This window comes from Apodemus sylvaticus, chromosome 22 (assembly GCF_947179515.1).
Source record: "Apodemus sylvaticus chromosome 22, mApoSyl1.1, whole genome shotgun sequence".
NCBI classification, from domain to species: Eukaryota; Metazoa; Chordata; class Mammalia; order Rodentia; family Muridae; genus Apodemus; species Apodemus sylvaticus.
The window spans coordinates 31,391,304-31,410,640 of NC_067493.1; the positions used below are offsets into that span (position 1 = coordinate 31,391,304).

At 44.7% G+C, this 19,337-nt stretch overlaps 3 protein-coding genes across 11 annotated transcripts in view; all 3 read right to left on the reverse strand.

The window, feature by feature from the left end:
• Window positions 1-5,559: 5,559 nt before the first annotated feature.
• LOC127673096 (paired immunoglobulin-like type 2 receptor beta) lies at window positions 5,560-11,276 on the reverse strand. 3 transcript variants are annotated; one of them, XM_052168661.1, is made up of 5 exons: window positions 11,003-11,276; window positions 10,321-10,707; window positions 8,020-8,209; window positions 6,249-6,279; window positions 5,560-5,658 (listed from the first exon to the last, which is right to left on the reverse strand). In XM_052168661.1, exons 1-4 carry the CDS (start codon window positions 11,259-11,261, stop codon window positions 6,267-6,269), a joined length of 849 nt encoding a protein of 282 aa, XP_052024621.1. In that variant the 5' UTR covers window positions 11,262-11,276; the 3' UTR covers window positions 5,560-5,658; window positions 6,249-6,266. The 3 variants fall into 3 exon arrangements, with proteins under 3 accessions (XP_052024621.1, XP_052024620.1, XP_052024619.1); XM_052168660.1 differs by having other exon boundaries at window positions 5,635-5,733; XM_052168659.1 differs by lacking the exons at window positions 5,560-5,658; window positions 6,249-6,279 and adding an exon at window positions 7,675-7,853.
• Window positions 5,560-19,337, reverse strand: part of LOC127673101 (paired immunoglobulin-like type 2 receptor beta-2) — a 60,347-nt gene continuing 46,569 nt past the window's right edge. For 2 of the 7 annotated variants that reach the window (XM_052168677.1, XM_052168678.1), the window contains exon 5: window positions 5,560-5,658. The gene's annotated coding sequence lies outside the window, so the exon portion shown is untranslated. Of the gene's footprint in view, window positions 5,734-10,648; window positions 10,708-17,243; window positions 19,169-19,337 lie in introns of those variants that run through there. The other 5 variants (XM_052168672.1, XM_052168675.1, XM_052168681.1 and 2 more) reach the window with 5 other exon arrangements.
• LOC127673098 (paired immunoglobulin-like type 2 receptor alpha) overlaps window positions 8,248-19,337 on the reverse strand; it is a 44,488-nt gene continuing 33,398 nt past the window's right edge. The window contains exon 3 of the mRNA XM_052168663.1: window positions 8,248-9,785. Within this exon, the coding sequence (XP_052024623.1) occupies window positions 9,763-9,785 (23 nt within the window). The 3' untranslated portion in view covers window positions 8,248-9,762. The remainder of the gene's footprint in view (window positions 9,786-19,337) is intronic.

Genomic DNA, 19,337 nt, shown 5'->3' on the forward strand with positions numbered 1-19,337 from the left:
TGATGAGTTTCTTTGAGTTTGTTTATATAGTGATGCACATTTGAGACTTGTGATTGGTAGACTGGAGCTACATCTGTGCCACACTGCAGCTATGGTTCACCATGGTTGGGAGATCTCTATCAACCATGGTTCAGTCTGGATGGTTTCCTGTGTTCCAATAGACTTTCTGTTAGAAGCTGACCTGCTGACTATCAAATGTTAAGACAGACTGGACTTGGGAAAAAAGACCTATTCTAGGAGACAACCCAGAGGCCAGAATATAAACATGGCAGAAAATGAAAACCTCAGTGTATATCATTGTACCTGTGAGGAAAGGAAGCCCAACACGGGACCTAAGCAAGCCATGGTCTGTGAGTTGATGTGAAGAATGAAGGAACTGGGGCTCTGGATAAGATGGCAGAGTCCAGGGAGTAAGGGAGAGGGGAACCTTGATTCTCAGGCTGTGGTTCTCAATACGGACCATAGTCCTTGCCCCTCTCCCACTGACTTGTGTCCTGGACACTGTCTGCAACTCACTTAGAGGTCTCATATGGGAGAAGATGGTCAAGAGAAACTCTGAGATAGATTGCTTGGAGTAAGACTTTTATTTGCTGGCCTGGTTCTTCTTGTGCCCTTGAGTTATGCAGGCAAGTTGAGCTCAAGGCTGGAATGATACGGACTAAACTTATCCAGGTTGGTGGGTTTACAGGATCTCTTCTAGACTGAGTCCCGTGGAGAAACAGGCTACTCTGAGAGGTTTTCAGTGAAACAGCTGTCTTTCATTGGGGGAGATAACAAGGGTTATATGAACATCTGGGTTCTTTCCAGCTTCTGGCTATTATAAATAAGGCTGCTATGAACATAGTGGAGCATGTGTCCTTATTGCATACCAGGGAATCCTCTGGGTATATGCCCAGGAGAGGTATAACAGGGTCCTCTGGAGTGACCCCAGCATTTTTATACAACAGGTTCTGGTGGGTTCTAAAGGATGCCAGCTGCCCCCTGTGCTCAGCTGCACTGCTGCCACCTGCTGACTCCTTAAACCCAAGTCACAGTCTGTGTTCCCTAGACAGGAGCCCTGTGATTTTGGTGTGCACACAGGACTTTTGCATATCACAGGACCATGGGGAGTATCAGACTGCAATGATGGACCCTGGGTGATTCTCAGGCCATAGCACATGTGTCCCCTATCCAGCCCACACACCCCGGAATAAAGAAGTGGCTTTTCTTTTGATTATACCCAAGTTGGGTACAGACATACATGCTTCAAGTTTAGCTTTTGGGAAGAGAAAGGCAGAGGCACATGGATCTCACTGAGTTTGAAGTTGGCCTGGTCTATATATTCAGTTTTGGACAGCAAAGGCCAAATAGTAAAAACTTATATCAAAAACTAAAAACAACAACAACAACAACAACAACAGAAATCCTGCCAAACCTACAAAATTCTATGTATTGAACAAAATATCAACCAAACAAAAACAGAAACACAAGGTTGATGGTGAACTTGTCCCTAGTCCTCTCAGCTGAGGTTGTCCTCTGCACTTTCCATACATGAGCCCAAACTGACTTGCACACACACGCGCCAGCTCACCAATACATATCATGCAAGGATCCTTTCACAGCTGATCTGCCACCACATATTTACCCAGTCTTCAACCTAACTAAAGAAGGCCTCCTTAAGACCAGGCTCTGTGACTTTTCAGACTCCAGTTCCCTACAGTGTCTACAGACTTAGACTATCTGATTTTATACCCAACTGGCTTATCTTATGACAGAGGCAGGAGAAAACAGGCTCAACACTTTCTGTTTCTCTGTGAATGATCTAGTTCCAGAGACATCCCACAGATAACACTTACTGGAAATTCTATGGGTCAGTAAAAGTGGTCTTTAGTAACAGTAAAAACAACAGAAAGCCCACATACACATGGAAACTGAATAATACTCTACTCAATGATACCTTGGTCAAGGAAGAAATAAAGAAAGAAATCAAAGATTTCTTAGAATTTAATGAAAATGAAGGCACGACATACACAAATCTATGGGACACAATGAAAGCAGTGCTAAGAGGAAAACTCATAGCTTTGAGTGCCTTCAAAAAGAAATTCGAGAGAGCTTACACTAGAAGATTAATGGAACAACTGAAAACCCTGGAACAAGAAGAAGCTAATTCACCCAGGAGGAGGAGAAGACAGGAAATCATCAAACTCAGGGCTGAAATCAATCAAGTAGAAACCAAGAGAACCATACAAAGAATCAACAAGACCAAAAGCTGGTTCTTTGAAAAAATCAACAAGATAGATAAACCCGTAGCCAGACTAACCAAAGGGCACAGAGAAAGTATCCAAATTAACAAAATTAAAAATGAAAATGGAGATATCACAACAGAAACCGAGGAAATTCAAAAAATCATCAGATCCTACTACAAAAACCTGTACTCAACACAACTGGAGAATCTGGAGGAAATGGACATTTTCTTAGACAGATACCAATTACCAAAATTAAACCAGGATCAAATAGACCATCTAACCTCCTAGAAGAAAACTATCCCTCTCTCCTCTGTTCTTGTTACCACTTCCTTACATACACTCATGATCTCTCTCCCCTAGTGACAAGAGATCGAGTGTGGGATCACAAAATAACCTATCCAGACTGGCACCTGAAGAAAGTGGAGATGTCAGAGAGGGTGGTGGATGGATGCTGGCTGAAGTCACAGCTTTGTAATAGCACAGATTCTCTGCTGCCACTGACCGATTGTTTCTCCCCTAGGAAGACATCATCACCTTCATCTGCCTCACGCACTGCCCACCTCAGCATGAGCAGCTGCCTGCTCCCCTGCCCAAATGAGTGACCCGGAAAGAGACTCTATGCTGTGTCCTAAAGGCCCAGTGAGTTTGACTGGGGAGCAGCTCAATCTCTTGCAACATCTGCTGATAGCCAAGGACAGAGACATTTATACATGTGTCATCACGTTTGTGGTCACAGACACAGAGAAACTCCCAGCTCCCTCCTCAGAGTTATTATTTAGCTTAAAAAAGAAAACAAGTACAAATAAATGAACAAAAAGACCAAAATGTGTTAATAGTCCTGGCATGGTGGTGCATTTGGTAGGATGCAGGGGCAGGGGCAGGGGCATCGCTGACTTTGAGGCCAGCCTTGGTGTACAAAGCAATTTCCAGGACAGTACAACCTATATAATAGAGAAACTCCCTCCTCAAAAACAAAAAATACAAATAAAAACAACAACATACAACAAAAACTAAAGTATTGATAGTCATATTTTTTTTCTGTAAATCTGGAAAGAAAACTGGCTTCATAGTCAAGTTGTCCATCTCCCAAAAAAAAAAAAAAAAAGGGAAGTGAAAGATCATCTTACTCCATGCTCCATGGCATATCTGTACTGTTAGGAGTTTTGTTTAGCTTTGCTGTTAGTTTCAAGACAAAGCCTCATGTAACCCAGGCTGGCCTAACCTCAAGAGATACTAAGAATAGCTTCCATTTCAGTGGTTCACATCCTGCAACATTTCCCATTTTGGGGTGACTCAAAGCATAAAGTTATTTCATTGCCATTTCATGACTGTGGTTTTCCTACTGTTATGATCATAATATAAATGTCTGATATGCAGGATATCTGAATTTCAGTTGCTGTGAAATGGTGCTTGTAACATCAAGATGTAGTATGACCCACAATTTGAGAACCAGGGCTCCAATTGATAATCTTCCCATCACTACCCGTCAAAAGTTGGGATTACAGGCATGTTATCATGTCCAATTTCTTCTAATACTTTTTCTTCCTGATTAGTTCAGTCTAGGGAACACAGATTCCAAACAAGCGTAGCCAGAACAGAAGCCAATGTCAGCTATGCACTTGGACCATAAAGTTCCCTTTTAGCAGAACAGAGGTCCAGTATCCCTAAGTGCATTTAACCGGGATAAGCACCTATGTGATGTTGAGAAAGCTGGCTCTGTGTAAGTCATTACTGTGTGCCTGCCCGCGGTTTTGCCATTTTAAACAATGGAAAAGGACCTTGGAAATCACATGACCATTTGAACAACTGCATTAAGGTCCCGTCTCTGTGTGCAGCTGCCTGTGTTGTGGACCTGACAAATGGACTCCTTTAGATGAGTGGACACACCACCATGGTGGCATCCTGCTGTGCAACCACATCAGGGATGCTCAGAGAAAACAATACCCCAAATCCCAAGGTCACTGTGACCCTGAGAGCTGCTGAGATCAGCCTCAGGAGGCTTGGATGCAGTCACAACGACTGCAGACACCTCACAGCTACACTGGGACACGTCACTTTAGCCACAAGGAACCTTGGTAACCTCTCCACAACAAACATTATCTCCAACTTGACCCATAGGATTGGAGATAGTTTTTCCAATGCCTCAGTAAAGGCCCATGAATGATACTCATTTGAGGCTTGTGACTGGTGAACTGGAGCTTTATCTGTGGCACACTGTGGTTCGTAGATCTCTATCCAGCATGGCCATTCACCTCTGGGGACTATCAAAGAAACCTTGTTGTTTCACTCTTACTGGGTCACTCTGCACGGTTTCCTGTGTCCCCACAGGCTCTCTGTTAGAAGCTGACCCACTGGCTATCAAATGTTAAGACAGACTGGATTTGGGACAAAAGTCATGATCTAAGGAGAGAACCCAGAGGTCAGAATATCAACATGGCAGGAAGTGAGAAAGTGAATGCATAGAGTTGGACCTGTGAGGAAAGGAAGCCCAACGTGGGACCCAGGCAAGCCATGGTCTGTCACGGGATGTGAGGCATGGAGGAGTCGGGGCTCAGGATGAGATGGCGGCATAAGGGAGTCATTCTCAGGCAATGGTTCTCAGTATGACCCAGGATTCTTGCTGGTCTCAGGATATGCTGACTTGTATCCTGGACAGTCTGCAACTGCCTTAGAGGTCTCCTATGGGAGCATAGGGTCAAGAGAAACTCTGAGATAGATTGCTGGGAATAAAATATTTATTTGCTGTCCTGGTTCATCGTCTGCCCTCAAGGTGTGCAGGCAAGCTGAGCACCTGGCTGGGATGAAAGGAACAGAGCTTATCCGGGTTGGTGGGTTTACAGGATCTCTTCTACACTGAGTCTTCTGAAAAAACAGGCTTCGCCGAGAGGTTTTCAGTCGAACAGCTCTTTTATTTGGGTGTGTGTGTGTGTGTAAAGGGCTATATGAGCCTTCCTGAGGGATGTTTGGGTACAGAGGTGACTATATTTTATTAGCTGGTGCTGAGGACCTGGATAAGCTTCATTTGTATGAAGAGGAATTCCAGGTATTTTCCAGAAATGTTCTTATAGGGAAAGAGGAAGTTAAATGTTTAACACATCTATCTCCACCTTGCCCTGAACTGGCTCCCCTATTTGCTCAACTTTCTGTTCCCATATTTATTAAAAAGTATCATTAACTCCATAAGCAAACAGGGAACAACACAATGTGGCTCTCAGGACCAGAGATAGACAGGATGGCCTGGGTTCAAGGATAGGATATCAGAGCCCACATGGCAGAGGCGGGGGTACCTTCCTATCCCTGCCCAAGAAAGTGGATGTTTCACAGAGCAATCCTGCAGCCATGCACATTGAGATCCCCAGGAAGAAGAAGTAGTGGAAGGGGTGGGATTCAGATGTGTGGTCACCAATCACTACTCTGATGTAAAGTCTTCTCCCTGGTGAGAGAACCAGATATGTGGAGATCTGTGTGCTGGGGACAAACAACGTCTCATCAGGAGCCTGTAGTGACCCTGGGAGGGAAAGGACAATTACCCAGAGTCAGTTTTCTCCATGGACCCTGTAGATCCCCAAGAATCAGACACAGGTCATTGGGCAAGGCAGCAGGGGCCACTTCTCACTGAGCTATCTCGCTGGCACACAACTACTGCTTGTCCATTAATAGGTAATTTGAAATACTTCACTTCAAATAAATTCAGAAAATGTCATGACCATAATTTATTACTTTTAGCAATCCCTCTATATTTTAAAGACATGATCTTTAATTGACCTGGAACTCACCAATTGCTGTAGACTATGTGGACAGCCAACCCATGACTGCCTGTCTCCTGATTGACCAGGTCTGGGATTGCAAATTCCTGACACATCCCTGGTTTATACTGTGTGAACTCTGGATCCATCAAACTCAGGCCCTCCCACCCATGTCCCATGCTTTTCTACTGAATCATCTCTCTGTCTCTCTTGCATGTCTCTCATCATGAATTTCCCAGCAGCCCCTCAGCTGCCCCTTGGGGTGACAGGCACTCACCTGGCTGGGGTTTAGGCTTTAGTCTGCTGGCCTGTGGGAGAAGAGACAGTGTCAGTGTGTCAGCCATGCTGGTTCTCCATCCTGCCTCTCAGCTGTTCTCTGTGTTCAGACAACATGAGGGGCTCAGGGTAGCAAAGAGCTCTGCAGCCAGGCAGGGACAGGTCTGAGAGTCACCAGGGCCAGAAGACAGTCGTCAGCTGACTTCTGTAGCACACAGCAAGACAGAGGATCAACTACTAGTGTACTGGTCCATGTCCTGTCTCCCTTCCCCACCTTCCCCTGCTCTGACCTCTTGACACATCTCTGCCTCCTCTTCTCTGCACTCCCCATGTCTCCCTTTTGCCTCCCTGGACTCTGGCTCTCAGGCTCTCCCTCTCAGTGCAGGCTGCTGCTCCCTGCAGGTTCAGCCTCAGTTTGAATCCCAGTCAGACTCCTGCTGTCTCTCAAGCTGCTGCTCTCCCTCCTCTCAGTTCTTCTACTTACCTTAATGGAGGGCTGAGCCCGTCTGAAACCACGGGATGCACATTTAAATGTTTCTTTGTAAACTTCCATCACACTCCACCTTCTGTGCATCTCTGTCCCCATCCCGTAGTCTTCAGTTCCCACGGCTTTATATCTTCCCTGACCTCAGCCCACACTTGGCTTGTGTTGTATGTACAAGGTCTGCAGAGCCCAGAAGGCCTACAGCTTGCTATGTAACTGGTGATGGCCTTGAACTCCTGATGCTCCTCCCTGCCCTTCCCATGGGCTGGGATCATGGAGTCTCCCACTGTGTCCCCATTTTTATTTCTTAAAGTACTCTTGGATGTTGGGATACAAATCATTTAATTTTACAAAAATGCAATTGGAATTCAAAAAGGAGCTGCATTGTATTTTTAGTGTTTTGTGTTGTAAGGAGATAATGTATGGAATTTTCCATTCAGCAAATATACTTATACTTTTAGTATTTTCTTAACATATCATAAATTTATTTGATCAGTACATTTCCACATGGGTATATGTCATACATGCACATATATGTATATTCGCATACATGCACACACATGTGGATGGTAGAAGACAGCCTCATGCATTGTCCTTTAGGAGGTGTCCTCGCTTGATTGTGAGACAGGTCGGGCATTGGTCTCATCCACTAGGTAAGGCTGGCAGCACAGTGAGCCCAGGGATCCTAGTGCATGTGTCTGTCTGTCTGTCCAAGCATCTTCATGTGGCTCCTGGGATGATGCTCATGTCCCTGTTTGTAGGGCAATCATTCCGAGACACCTCAGTGGCCATTTGATAATTTTGTCCAGCAGTGTTAGGTTTGCAGTTCATTTGCATCTTGTACATTTCAGGTTCTCCCTACACATTTCATTCTGTCAGTAGGTTTATCACACGCCATTGCTCTTAATTTCCATTTTGATCCCACATGCCCAACTCAAAGAGGTGTCTCCTTTACTCCTGTGACATGTTGTCTCTGAATGCTGGTCTGCCCTCAGACCTTCTTTAGCAGACACAGCTATTTCCAAATGAGCAGTCAGCCCTGAGGCCCCTGTGTGCCTCCTTGAATTCCTGAGGAGCAGGCTCTGTGTTCATCTGCATTGGCTCCTCTCATTCCCAGCTGGTCTGGAAGGACAGCAGGCTCCAGGGACTCAGTCCTTGTGGAGGTCAGGCACACTTCCCTCCTCCTGTTCTCTTTACTGTTCCCTGCACAGGCCTGCCTTCTCCATCTCCCACAGCTCAGAACACTCCCAGTGGGAAGCTCAGGTGAGGCCTGTCCTGGACCACTTACCTTTGCCTCCACCACAGGAAGATCATCAGTCCGTAGAGTGGGATTATGACCACAGCCTTGACTACGACCATTGCGACCATGGCTCCCAGGTTGAGCAGGGAAGGATTCCCCTGGCCCCCTGTATCCTCCAGGCCAGCTGTGGTGACTGCAGAGGTGATGGTGGAGGGGCTCCTCATGGTGGTGCTGAGTGCTGAGGAGAGATGAGAGGTGAGCAGACCCTCCCTGGATGAGGGAGGGATGGGTGAGTGTCACATCCTGTCTCTACTATGTGATATGGGATGTGGAACATCTGTCAGAGAGACACCGAGAGGGGAACAGATGTTTACGGCTGAGATTCTAGGAGAGCAAGCTCAAATGTACAGTCCCCAACTGTCCTGACTTTGTGTTCACAGATTTTCATTTCATCACAAGTAACCAAGGCAGAAAAACAGTGATTTTTTTCACTTAAATGTATTACATACAGATTTGAGAAGGCTATAGAGAGGGCTTGTAGCTTGGGCTTTAGAACCCGAGTTTGCTCCCTAGCATCCATATGGAGAGTCTGGTGAAGTGGGCAGGACCTTTAATCCTAGCCCACGAGGCAGAGGCAGGCAGATCTCTGTGAGCTGACAGGCAGCCTGGTCTATGTGTCTAGTTCCAAACCAACAGAGCTGAGTGAGCTGTCATCCTAGTACTGAGGAGGTGGAGACAGGCTTGTCCCTGGGGCTCACTGGCCAGCAACCTAGTCTCCATGGGAAAGTTGAAGCCAGTGAGAGCCTGTCCCAACAAATATGGTGGATGAGACCCTAGATGCTGCTCTAGCATCAACTTAATAAATAAATGTGTACAATCACATACACACACACACAGACATGCACACAACAGTGGGAGACATAAAAACAAATACAAGTATAGACATGAATACACACACACACACATACTTCTCACAGACACAGAGACATAAACCCAGACACAGAAAGTGAAACACACACACACACACACACACACACACACACAGAGAGAAAGAGAGAGAGAGAGAGAGAGAGAGAGAGAGAGAGAAAGAGAGAGAGAGAACTTTAGCTGTATGTGTAAGGTCCAGGGCAGAATATATTTCTTTGCTTAAAAAACATCAGTAAGGACAATTTCCCCCAAATGCACATATTTGTGAATTCTAGACCAGTGGTTCTCAACCTGTGCATCACTGCCCCCACATCGATTGAATATTATGTGTCATGCATATCTGTTACTTACATTGTGATTTTTTAACAGTAGGAAAATCAAAGTTATGAAGTAGCACTGATATACTTTTATGTGTGTGGACCCCATAACATGATGTATGAACTGTATGAATTATTTGCCACATTAGGAAAGTGGAGAACCTCTGAACTAGACACATACATGAAATGGCTCCTTTTTCTTTCTGAGTTCAAGTCCTGATGGGTTTACATAGTCAGTATTAAGACAGCCAGGGCTACATGCTGAGACCCTGACATAAAACAAACAAACAAACAAATGAACAAACAAATGAACAAACAAATGAACAGCTAAGTTAAAAGGAAAAACATGGGATCCACAGAGCAAGGTCATAAGAACAGCGTAGCCACACAGTCCCCGCTGCTGTAGGGCCATGTGCAGGGACACACAGTGACCACGCTGGGCCTCAGGGCTCCCAGTCCAGGGGACTGCAGTTACTGCTGCATCAGAGGGGCTGGAGGGATCACAAGACACAGCAACTACATCATGAAAGGGCAGACATTTTCTTACTCATCTTCTAATTACTGAAGAGCCTAAGGAGAGAAGACAGATGTGTCCTGGGGAGCTGGAGGAGAAATGAGGGACTGTGGAGACAGGTGTCAGTTACACTTAGACCAGAGGACAGCAGAACTTCCAATGGCCCCCACTATATGTTCTGAGCTGAGGCTGGAGCCGTGTGGAGATGCTGCATACACGGAACAACTGGAACCCTGACACAGGACAGAGAGAGTCAGCTCCATCCTGGAGAAGTTCCTCCAATGTGAGTTCATGGGTGGAAGTGGGCAGGACAGTAGTGTTAGTTTGCGAACAAAAAGGGAGTGAGCTATGGGGTGGGGCACATGCTGACACCCAGAGTGGGGGGTGGTTCTGTCAGAGCAGACAATGACATATCATGGCACAGGAGGCAGCAAAGGCTTGTCACAACTACAAGAAAAGATGCTGTTGGCAAAGGTATAGACAGAGCCAAGGGAAAGGAATATGAAAGGAAGGTCAGAGTTGTGGAGCCTGAGGTGACATGTAGAGGACAAGGAAGCCACAGGTGTCAAAGCCTGAGCCCTGTTGGCTCACCATGTGTCACAGTGAGTTGGGTCCCATTAATCGACTGCCAAACCTTCATGCCTTCTGTTGTTAGCAGAGAAACTCGGCTGAAGTATGTGGTCTGGTCAGTCTCCTTCAAGTTCAGGATTCTGAGGACTCCAGATGTCTGACCCTGTGTCCAGTTCAGGATGAGCCGGTCCTTGAAGTGCTCATGTATGAAAGGCAGGGTGGAGTTGTAGATGAATTCCCCATGGAAGTGGTTCAATCTCCACGCTATGCTCATCTGCGGATCCTTGGCCAACTCCCAGGAGAAGTGGAAGGAGAAGGGGATCTCGATGGAGCCACCCTGGACCCCAGAGAGGTTTGCTGGTTGGTTGAAGCCATACGCCTTTTCTTCGTTGGATCCTGCTGAGTTTCCTGTGAAGGATGAGGAGAATCTGAAGGCAGGGCAGGGATGGAAGGACAACCAGAGCATCCTGAGCCTTCATCCACAGGCAGGGGCGGGACACAGGGCAGGACTGTCCCTTTGATGGTGGGCCAGGAAAGACAGTGAAGGGTTAGGTTGAACTCCCTCTGAGGGATGAGCTCTCTTGAGGCAGAGAGGCCTGACAGGTACCTCTAACAGATAACTGTCCACTTGACACCCACTCTGCTGATCTCCACTGTCCCCTCCTGTGGTTAAGTCCCTGCTACTGAGGTCCCCACCACTCACCAGTGTGCAGACATGCTGCTGACAGCAGAAGAGCCATGGCCAGAGGCCCTCCTGGAAGTGAGACCAGCAGAGCCATCAGGAAGGGGAGGACTCTGGGTAGTAACACTGCAGTGCTCAGGAGTCCAGAGAGAACCAGGATGAAGTGGCACACATCCTCAGGCCTTCTCATGTGGGGGACTGAGTCAGGGCAGGACCTCTCCATCTCCACCTCCTTGTGGCCAGCAACTTCCTTTATTGATCTGGCTTCTTCTTTTCCCATGTTGCAGGAGATCCGCCCTTGTGGTCACTGACAACATAACTGGGCTCTTGTGCCCAGTTCCCATTGCATGAAAGAAACTTTACTAAAGCTCAAAGCACACATTGCACCCCCCACAATAATAGTGGGAGACTTCAACACCCCACTTTCATCAATGGACAGATCAGGGAAACACAAACTAAACAGAGAAATGGCAAAACTAACAGAAGTTATGAACCAAATGGATTTAACAGATATCTATAGAATATTTTATCCTAAAACAAAAGAATATGTCTTCTTCCCAGCACCTCACAGTACCTTCTCCAAAAGTGACCATATACTCAGTCACAAAACAGACCTCAGCAGATACAAGAGGACTGCAATAATTCCATGCGCCCTATCAGATCAGCATGGACTAAGGCTGGTCTTCAATAACAAGAAAAATAACAGAAAGCCCACATACACATGGAAAATGAACAACATTCTACCCAATGATAACTTGATAAAGGAAGAAATAAATAAAGAAATTAAAGACTTTTAAGAATTTAATGAAAATGAAGGCACAACATAACAAAAACTTATGGGACACAATGAAAGCAGTGCTAAGAGGAAAACTCATAGCTCTGAATGCCTCCAAAAAGAAACTGGAAAGAGAATATACTAACAACTTAACAGCACAGCTGAAAGCTATGAAACAAAAAGAAGCAAACATACCCAAGAGGAGTAGAAGGCAGTAAATAATAAAACTCAGGGCTAAAATCAACCAAGTAGAAGCACAAAGAACTATACAAAGAATCAACCAAACCAAATGCATGCAAGCATCCATTCTGCTGGCTCTTTGAAAAAAAAAAAAAAAACAACAACAACAGGATAGATAAACCCTTAGCCAAACTAACCAGAGGACACAGAGACAGTACCCAAATCATAGCAAAATCATAAATGAAAAGGGAGGCATAAGAACAGATACTGAGGAAATCCAAAAAAATCACCAGATCATATTACAAAAGCCTATATTCAACAAAAGTGGAAAATCTAGAGGAAATGGACAATTTTCTAGACAGATATCAAGTACCAAAGTTAAATAAGTATCAGATAAAAGATCTAAAAAAAATCCCATAACTCCTAAAGAGATAGAAGAAGTCATTAATAATCACCCAACCACAAAAAGCCCAGGACCAGATCGGCTCAATGCAGAGTTCTATCAGACCTTCAAAGAAGACCTAATACCAATACTCTTTTAACTATTCCACAAAATAGAAACAGTTGGGACACTACATAATTCATTTTATGAAGCCACAATTACTCTGATACCTAAACCTCACAAAGACGCAACAAAGAAGAGAACTTTAGATCAATGTCCCTTATGAATATGATGCAAATGTACTCAATAAAATTCTTGCCAACCAAATCCAAGAACACATCAAAAGGATCATGCACCACGATCAAGTAGGCTTTATCCCACGGATGCAGGGAGGGTTCAATATACGGAAATCCATCAATGTAATCCTCTATATAAACAAACTCAAAGGAAAAAACCACAATATTAAATGCTGAGAAAGCATTTGACAAAATCCAACATTTCTTCATGATAAAAGTCTTGGAAAGTTCAGGATTTCAAGCTCCATACCTAAACATAGTAAAAGCAATATTCAACAAACTAGTAGCCAACATCAAACTAAATGGAGAGAAACTTGATTGGGGACTAGACAAGGCTGTCCACTCTCTCCCTACCTGTACAATATAGTACTCAAAGTCCTAGCCAGAGCAATTAGACAACAAAAGGAGGTCAAAGGGATTCAAATTGGAAAGGAAGAAGTCAAAGTATCACTATTTGCAGATAATATGATAATATACTGAAGTTCTCCACCATAGAACTCCTAAACCTGATAAACAACTTCAGCAAAGTGGCTGGATATAAAATTAGCACAAACAAATCAGTAGCCTTCCTATACTCAAAGGATAAAGAGGCTGAGAAAGAAATTGGGGAAATGATACTCTTCACACTACTCACAAATAATATAAAATACCTTGGTGTGAGTCTAAGTAAGCAAGTGAAAGTTCTGTATGAGAAGAACTTCAAGTCTCAGAAGAAAGAAATTGAAGGAGATCTCAAAGATTGAAAGATCTCCCACACTCATGGATTAGCAGGGCTTATTTTGTAAAAATGGCTGTCTTGCCTAAATCTACACATTCAATGCAATCTCCATCAAAATTCCAACTCTTCATAGAGTTAGAAAGAGCAATTTCCAAATTTATCTGGAATAACAAAAAAAAACCAGGACAGTGAAAACTATTCTCGACAATAAAAGAACTTCTGGCAGAATCACCATCCATGACTCAAGCTATACTACAGAGCAGTAGAGATAAAAAACTGCATGGTATTGGTACAGGGACAGGGAGATAGATCAATGGAATAGAACTGAAGACCCAGAAATGAACCCGCACACCTCTGGTCACTTGATCTTTGACAAAGGAGCTAAAACCATCCAGTGGAAAAAAGACAGCATTTTCAACAAATGGTGCTGGGTGAACTGGCGGTCAACATGTAGGAGGATGCAAATTGATCCATTCTTATTTCCCTGTACAAAGCTCAAGTCCAAGTGGATCAAGGACCTCCACATAAAACTAGATACACTGAATCTAATAGAAGAGAAAATTTGGAAGAACCTGGAACACATGGGCACAGGGGAAAATTTCCCGAATAGAACACCAATAGCATATACTCTAAGATCAAGAATTGACAAATGGGACCTCACAAAATTGCAAAGCTTCTGTAAAGCAAAGGACACTGTCAATAGGACAAAATGGAAACCAACAGATTTGGAAAAGATCTTTATCAATCCTACATCTGATAGAGTGCTGATATCCAATATATACAAAGAACTCAACAAGTTGGATGCCAGAGAACCAAATAATCCTACTAAAAATGGGGTACAGAGCTAAAGAAAGAATTCCCAACTGAGGACTACTGGATGGCTGAGAAACACCTAAAGAAATGTTCAACATCGTTAATCATCAGGGAAATGCAAATCAAAATAACCTTGAGATTCCACCACATACCAGTCAGAATAGCCAAGATCAAAAACTCAGGGGACAGCAAATGCTGGAGAGGATGTGGAGAAAGAGGAACACTCCTTCATTGCTGGTGGGATTGCATGCTGGTACAACCACTCTGGAAATCAGTTTGGCAGTTCCTCAGAAAATTGGACATAACACTACTTGAAGACCCAGCTACTCCACTCCTGGGCATATACCCAGAAGATGCTCCAACATGTAATTAGGACGCATGCTCCACTATTTCCATAGCAGCCTTATTTATAATAGCCAGAAGCTGGAAAGAACCCAGATATCCCTCAATGGAGGAATGGATACAGAAAATGTGATGCATTTACACAATGGAATACTACTCAGTTATTAAAAACAATGAATTCATGAAATTCTTAGGCAAATGTATGGAGGTAGAAACTATCATATTGAGTGAGGTAACCCAATCACAAAAGAGCACACATGGTATGCAATTGCTGATAAGTGGATATTAGTCCCAAAGCTCGGAATATCCAAGATACAAGTCACAGTCCACATGAAGTTCAAGATGAAGGAAGATCAAAGTGTGGACTCTTTGATCATTATTGGAAAGTGGATCAAAATACCCAGGGCTCATACCCAATCAATAGAATGAGAATAGTGTCCCCAATGGAGCAGCTAGAGAGAGGACCCAAGGAGCTGAAGGGGTTTGCACCTCCACAGGATGAACAATAATATGTACAAACCAGTACCCCCAGAGCTCCCAGGGACTAAACCACCAACCAAAGAGTACACATGGAGGGACCCAGGGCTCCACCTACATATGTAGCAGATGACCATTTCAGAAATCAATGAGCACAGAGGCCATTAGTCCTGTGAAGGGTCAATTCTCCAGTATAGGGGAATGTAAGTCAGGAAATTGGGGCGGGAGATGATGAGTAGGGGAGGGGATATGGGGAGAGGTAAAGGTGATTCAATAGGAGGTTTTTGGTGGGGTAATGTGGAAAGGGGTTAACATTTGAAATGTAAATAAATAAAAAATTAAAAAAGAAAAACAAACCCAAAAAACCAAACAAAACCAAAATAAACCAAACCAAAGCAACAAACTCCTCCACATATCAAACTTCCAAGAAACAAAGTAAAGATTCTCCAGGTTGGTAGTCAAGTTGTATGGTGTCCTAATCATAGCACCTGAGGGTGTCTTCTGAGCTCTACATTCCTGAGCACACACCTACTTATATGTGTATGTACCTGAGTCTGCACATGTGCACACACACATGCACACACTCACACACACTCTCATATACACGTATGCACACACACGTACATACTTTGTCGCTCATGCACTCTCTCTCTCTCTCTCTCTCTCTGTCTCTCTCTCTCTCTCTCTCTCTCACACACACACACACACAGAGAGAGAGAGAGAGAGAGAGAGAGACTATAAGTTCACCTTTAACAGTTGATCAACTTCTACAACTGTACCCAGTCTTCATCATTGACTCTACAGACTCCAGTTCCTGACACTGTCCACAGCATTCAGTCTCTCTGATTTTATACCCTACTGTATTATCCTCTGACAGTGGTGAGAGAGAACAGGCTCAAGCTTCCTATTTCTCTCTGAACCTTCCCATTTGAGAAACATCCCTCAGATAAGACATACTGCAGGCTCTGTGGGCTCTGACCCAGCAGATAACCTCATGGATGAAAACTATCCCTCTCTTCTCTATTTCGGTGACACTACCTACCCACACACTTCTTGATTTCTCTTCCCTAGTTGTACAGAGCCATATTGGGGTGTCATGACACCAGGTAGGAACTTGACATTGATCAAGGTGAACTTCCTCTCCCAGCCTTTGTTGAGCTGGGATTCCTGTGCTAGCCAGGATCCTGCTCCAGCTAAGGTGGAGCTCTCAGAGTGAAGGGGAAGTTCATTGTTTCTCCAGGTCTAGAAATTCCTGAATTAAGCAGGTGACCCACCCATCTGCCTGAGCAGTGGAGCCAACACCCCAGGAACAGCCAGACTATGCCCCATGAACAGCCAGATCAGTTTCCCAAACACCTCCTGGAATTTGGGGGGGAAGGATCTTGTCCCACCTATATATATTTTTAGACCTCCATTAAACTTGGGGCCTCAATCAGCAATTGTGTTGTCCTGACCTCCGTTCTTTTTTGCTGTCCCCCCCCCCCCATCTACTCCCAGCTTCTCTTCCAGGGACCCAGTTTGCTGTGGCTGCAGGCAGTTACACCTAGTGACAACACACAGACCCCAGATGGAACCCTAAGATACTCCACCCAGACTGGGACCTGGGGAGAGTGGAGGGGATACTAGAGAGGGTGGTGGAAGGACGGTGGCTGGTGGTGTAGACAGGACACTCAGGCTGCAGCTGTGGATGGTGGCTGGTGGTGCAGACAGGACACTGGGCTGCAGCTGCGGATGGTGGCTGGTAGTATAGACAGGACACTAGGCTGCAGCTGCAGCTTTACAATGCACAGTTGCCCTGCTGCCACCTGACCTCATGTTTCTCTCTAGGATGACATCATCATCTTTATCCCCCTCATCTACTTCCTGCCTCAGCAGGAGCACTGGCTGCACTCCTGTCCAGGGGAGCTCCCAGGGAAGAGACTCTATACTGTGTTCTAAAGACCCAGTGAGTGGGACTGGGGGACCAGCTCAGCCTCCTCTGATTTGAGGTCTGCCAACTTCTGCAGATAGACAAGGACAGACACATTTATATGTGTGTCATCAAATTTGTGGTCATAGAAACAGAGAAACTCCCCACTTCCCTTCTCAGTAGTAGATATGTAGCTTAAAACAAAACAATCCAAAACAGAAAAACCCCAAACTATTAATAAACTGAGCATGACGGTCAGGACTTCATCCCATTGCAAGATGCAATGTAAGACCCCCCCAAAACCGAGGGCGCCCTAGCACCCCACGCCTCAGAAGGCGACCCCCAAATCACTCCGGAGAAACAGTCTCGATGCAATAACATGAGAATTTCTTTATTCCAGAATTCTGGGTTCCACAGCCGTATACCTCGCAGGGTTAGAGGACTGTGTACCCCGAGTGCCGAATTGCGACTGCTTTTATAATTTTACAACAAAGCCTGTGAATCACAAACTAATCATTTCTTAGCACGGAGAGCCTGCGAAGTGTGAGCCAATCGATTTGTACCACTCTATAGTTTTTAGGCCAATCAGTTTAATTATTGGAGTCCACACTCAGTGGACCAATTAGTTTCCTATTTTCTTGGATGTCTATAGCTGTGTGAACTCCTGGATAGGGTTAATGGTGTAAGCAGTTTACTGAAGCAAGATAAGCTTAGCCCATTTCCAGTTACCTTATGGGGCCAGGATCACCTATTCAAGGCCTTTTTGCCTAGGTCTTAAAGGGCAAACTCTGGAATCTGACCTTTTACCTAGTTTCTAACAAAGAGTACAAAGAGCGGGCTCTGGAATATGAAGTATTTGGGGCTCCTTAGAAGGCCAGAGTTAGGCTGTATTTTCTATTCTTTCAACAGGAGCAGGGGTACTGTGAAATTCGGGGCCAATCTCGGTCTACATAGCAAGTTTCAGAACAGTCAGATCTAGAAAGTAAAGACACAGAACTATATAGTAGAGAGACCCCTTTCCCAAAACAGAAACACACATCAAACAGTGATCAACCAAACAACAAAAATACTAAACAATTGACATTTACAATATTTGTATGTGAATCTGAAGAGGAAACTGGTATCTCTTGAAGAAGAGAACATCTTCAAGTTCTCTATCCCTAATAAAAAGGGAACCATCATATGCCCTTTCTCCATGACCTTTCTGTTTGGAGCTTTGGTTAGCTTTGCTGTTGGTTTCAAGACAAAGTCTCATGTTACTCAGGCTGGCCTCAAACTCAAGAGGTAGTAACTACAGCTACTCTTTCAGCGGTTCTCAAGCTTTGTAATTTGTGGGTCAAGATTTCCTCATGTTTGCGTAATCCCAACCATAAAACTATTTCATTGGTATTTCATGACTGTGATTTTGCTATTGTTATGATTGTGATTGCCTCCTGTAAAAGTGTTGTTCTACCCTCAAAGGGGTGGCGACCCACAGGTTGAGAACCAGTGCTCCAACTGATAACGTTCCCATCACTTCTTGTCAATAGTTGGGATGACAGGCATGCTACGATGCCCAATTTCCTCTGGCACTTTGTGCTACTGAGCAGTTCAGTCTAGGGAACACATATTCCAATAACTGTTAGCCAGGGTAGAAGCCAATGTCTGTTCCGTACTTGGATCATAATGTTCCCATTTGGTAGATCAGAGACACAGTCTCCTAAGTCTATTCAACTGGGGATAAGTACCTCTGTGATGTTGAGAATGTTGGCTCTTTGTAAGTCTTTGCTGTGGGCTTCATGTGTTTTTCCATTTTGAACAATGGGAAAGATCCTGGGAATTCACATGACCATTTGAGCAACTGCATTAAGGCCCCTTCTCAGTGGGCAGATGCCTTTGGTGTGACCTCACAAATGGATTACTTTAGATGACTGCACAGACCACCATCATGGCATCCTGCTGTGTGAACACTTTGGGGATGCCCAGAGGAAACCCCACCCCAGCTCCCAAGGTCACTGTGCTCAGGAGAGCTGCTGAGTTTAGACTCAGGAGGCTTGGATGCAGTCACAACCACAGCAGACACCTCATAGCTGCTCTGGGGCAGTTCATTTACCACAAGATGTCTTGGTGATCTCTTCATGACCCCAGTTATCTGCAGCTGGTCTCATGGGATTGGAGAACATTTTCCCAATGACCCAGCAAAGGCCCATGAATGACACTCATTTGAGGCTTGTGATTGGTTGACTGGAGCTGCATCTGTGTGTCACTGCAGCTGTGGGTCACTCTGGTTGGTCGATGGCCATGCATCTCTTCTGCCTACAACAGAAGCCTGGTTTCTCTCTAATTTTGGTCAGTCAAGATGGGTTCCAGTGCTCCCCACAAGCTTTATTTTAGAGGCTGACCAGCTGACTATTAAATGTTAAGAAAGACTGGACATGAGACAGAAGTTTTGTCCTAAGAAAGACCAAAAAGGCTAGGTTATCAA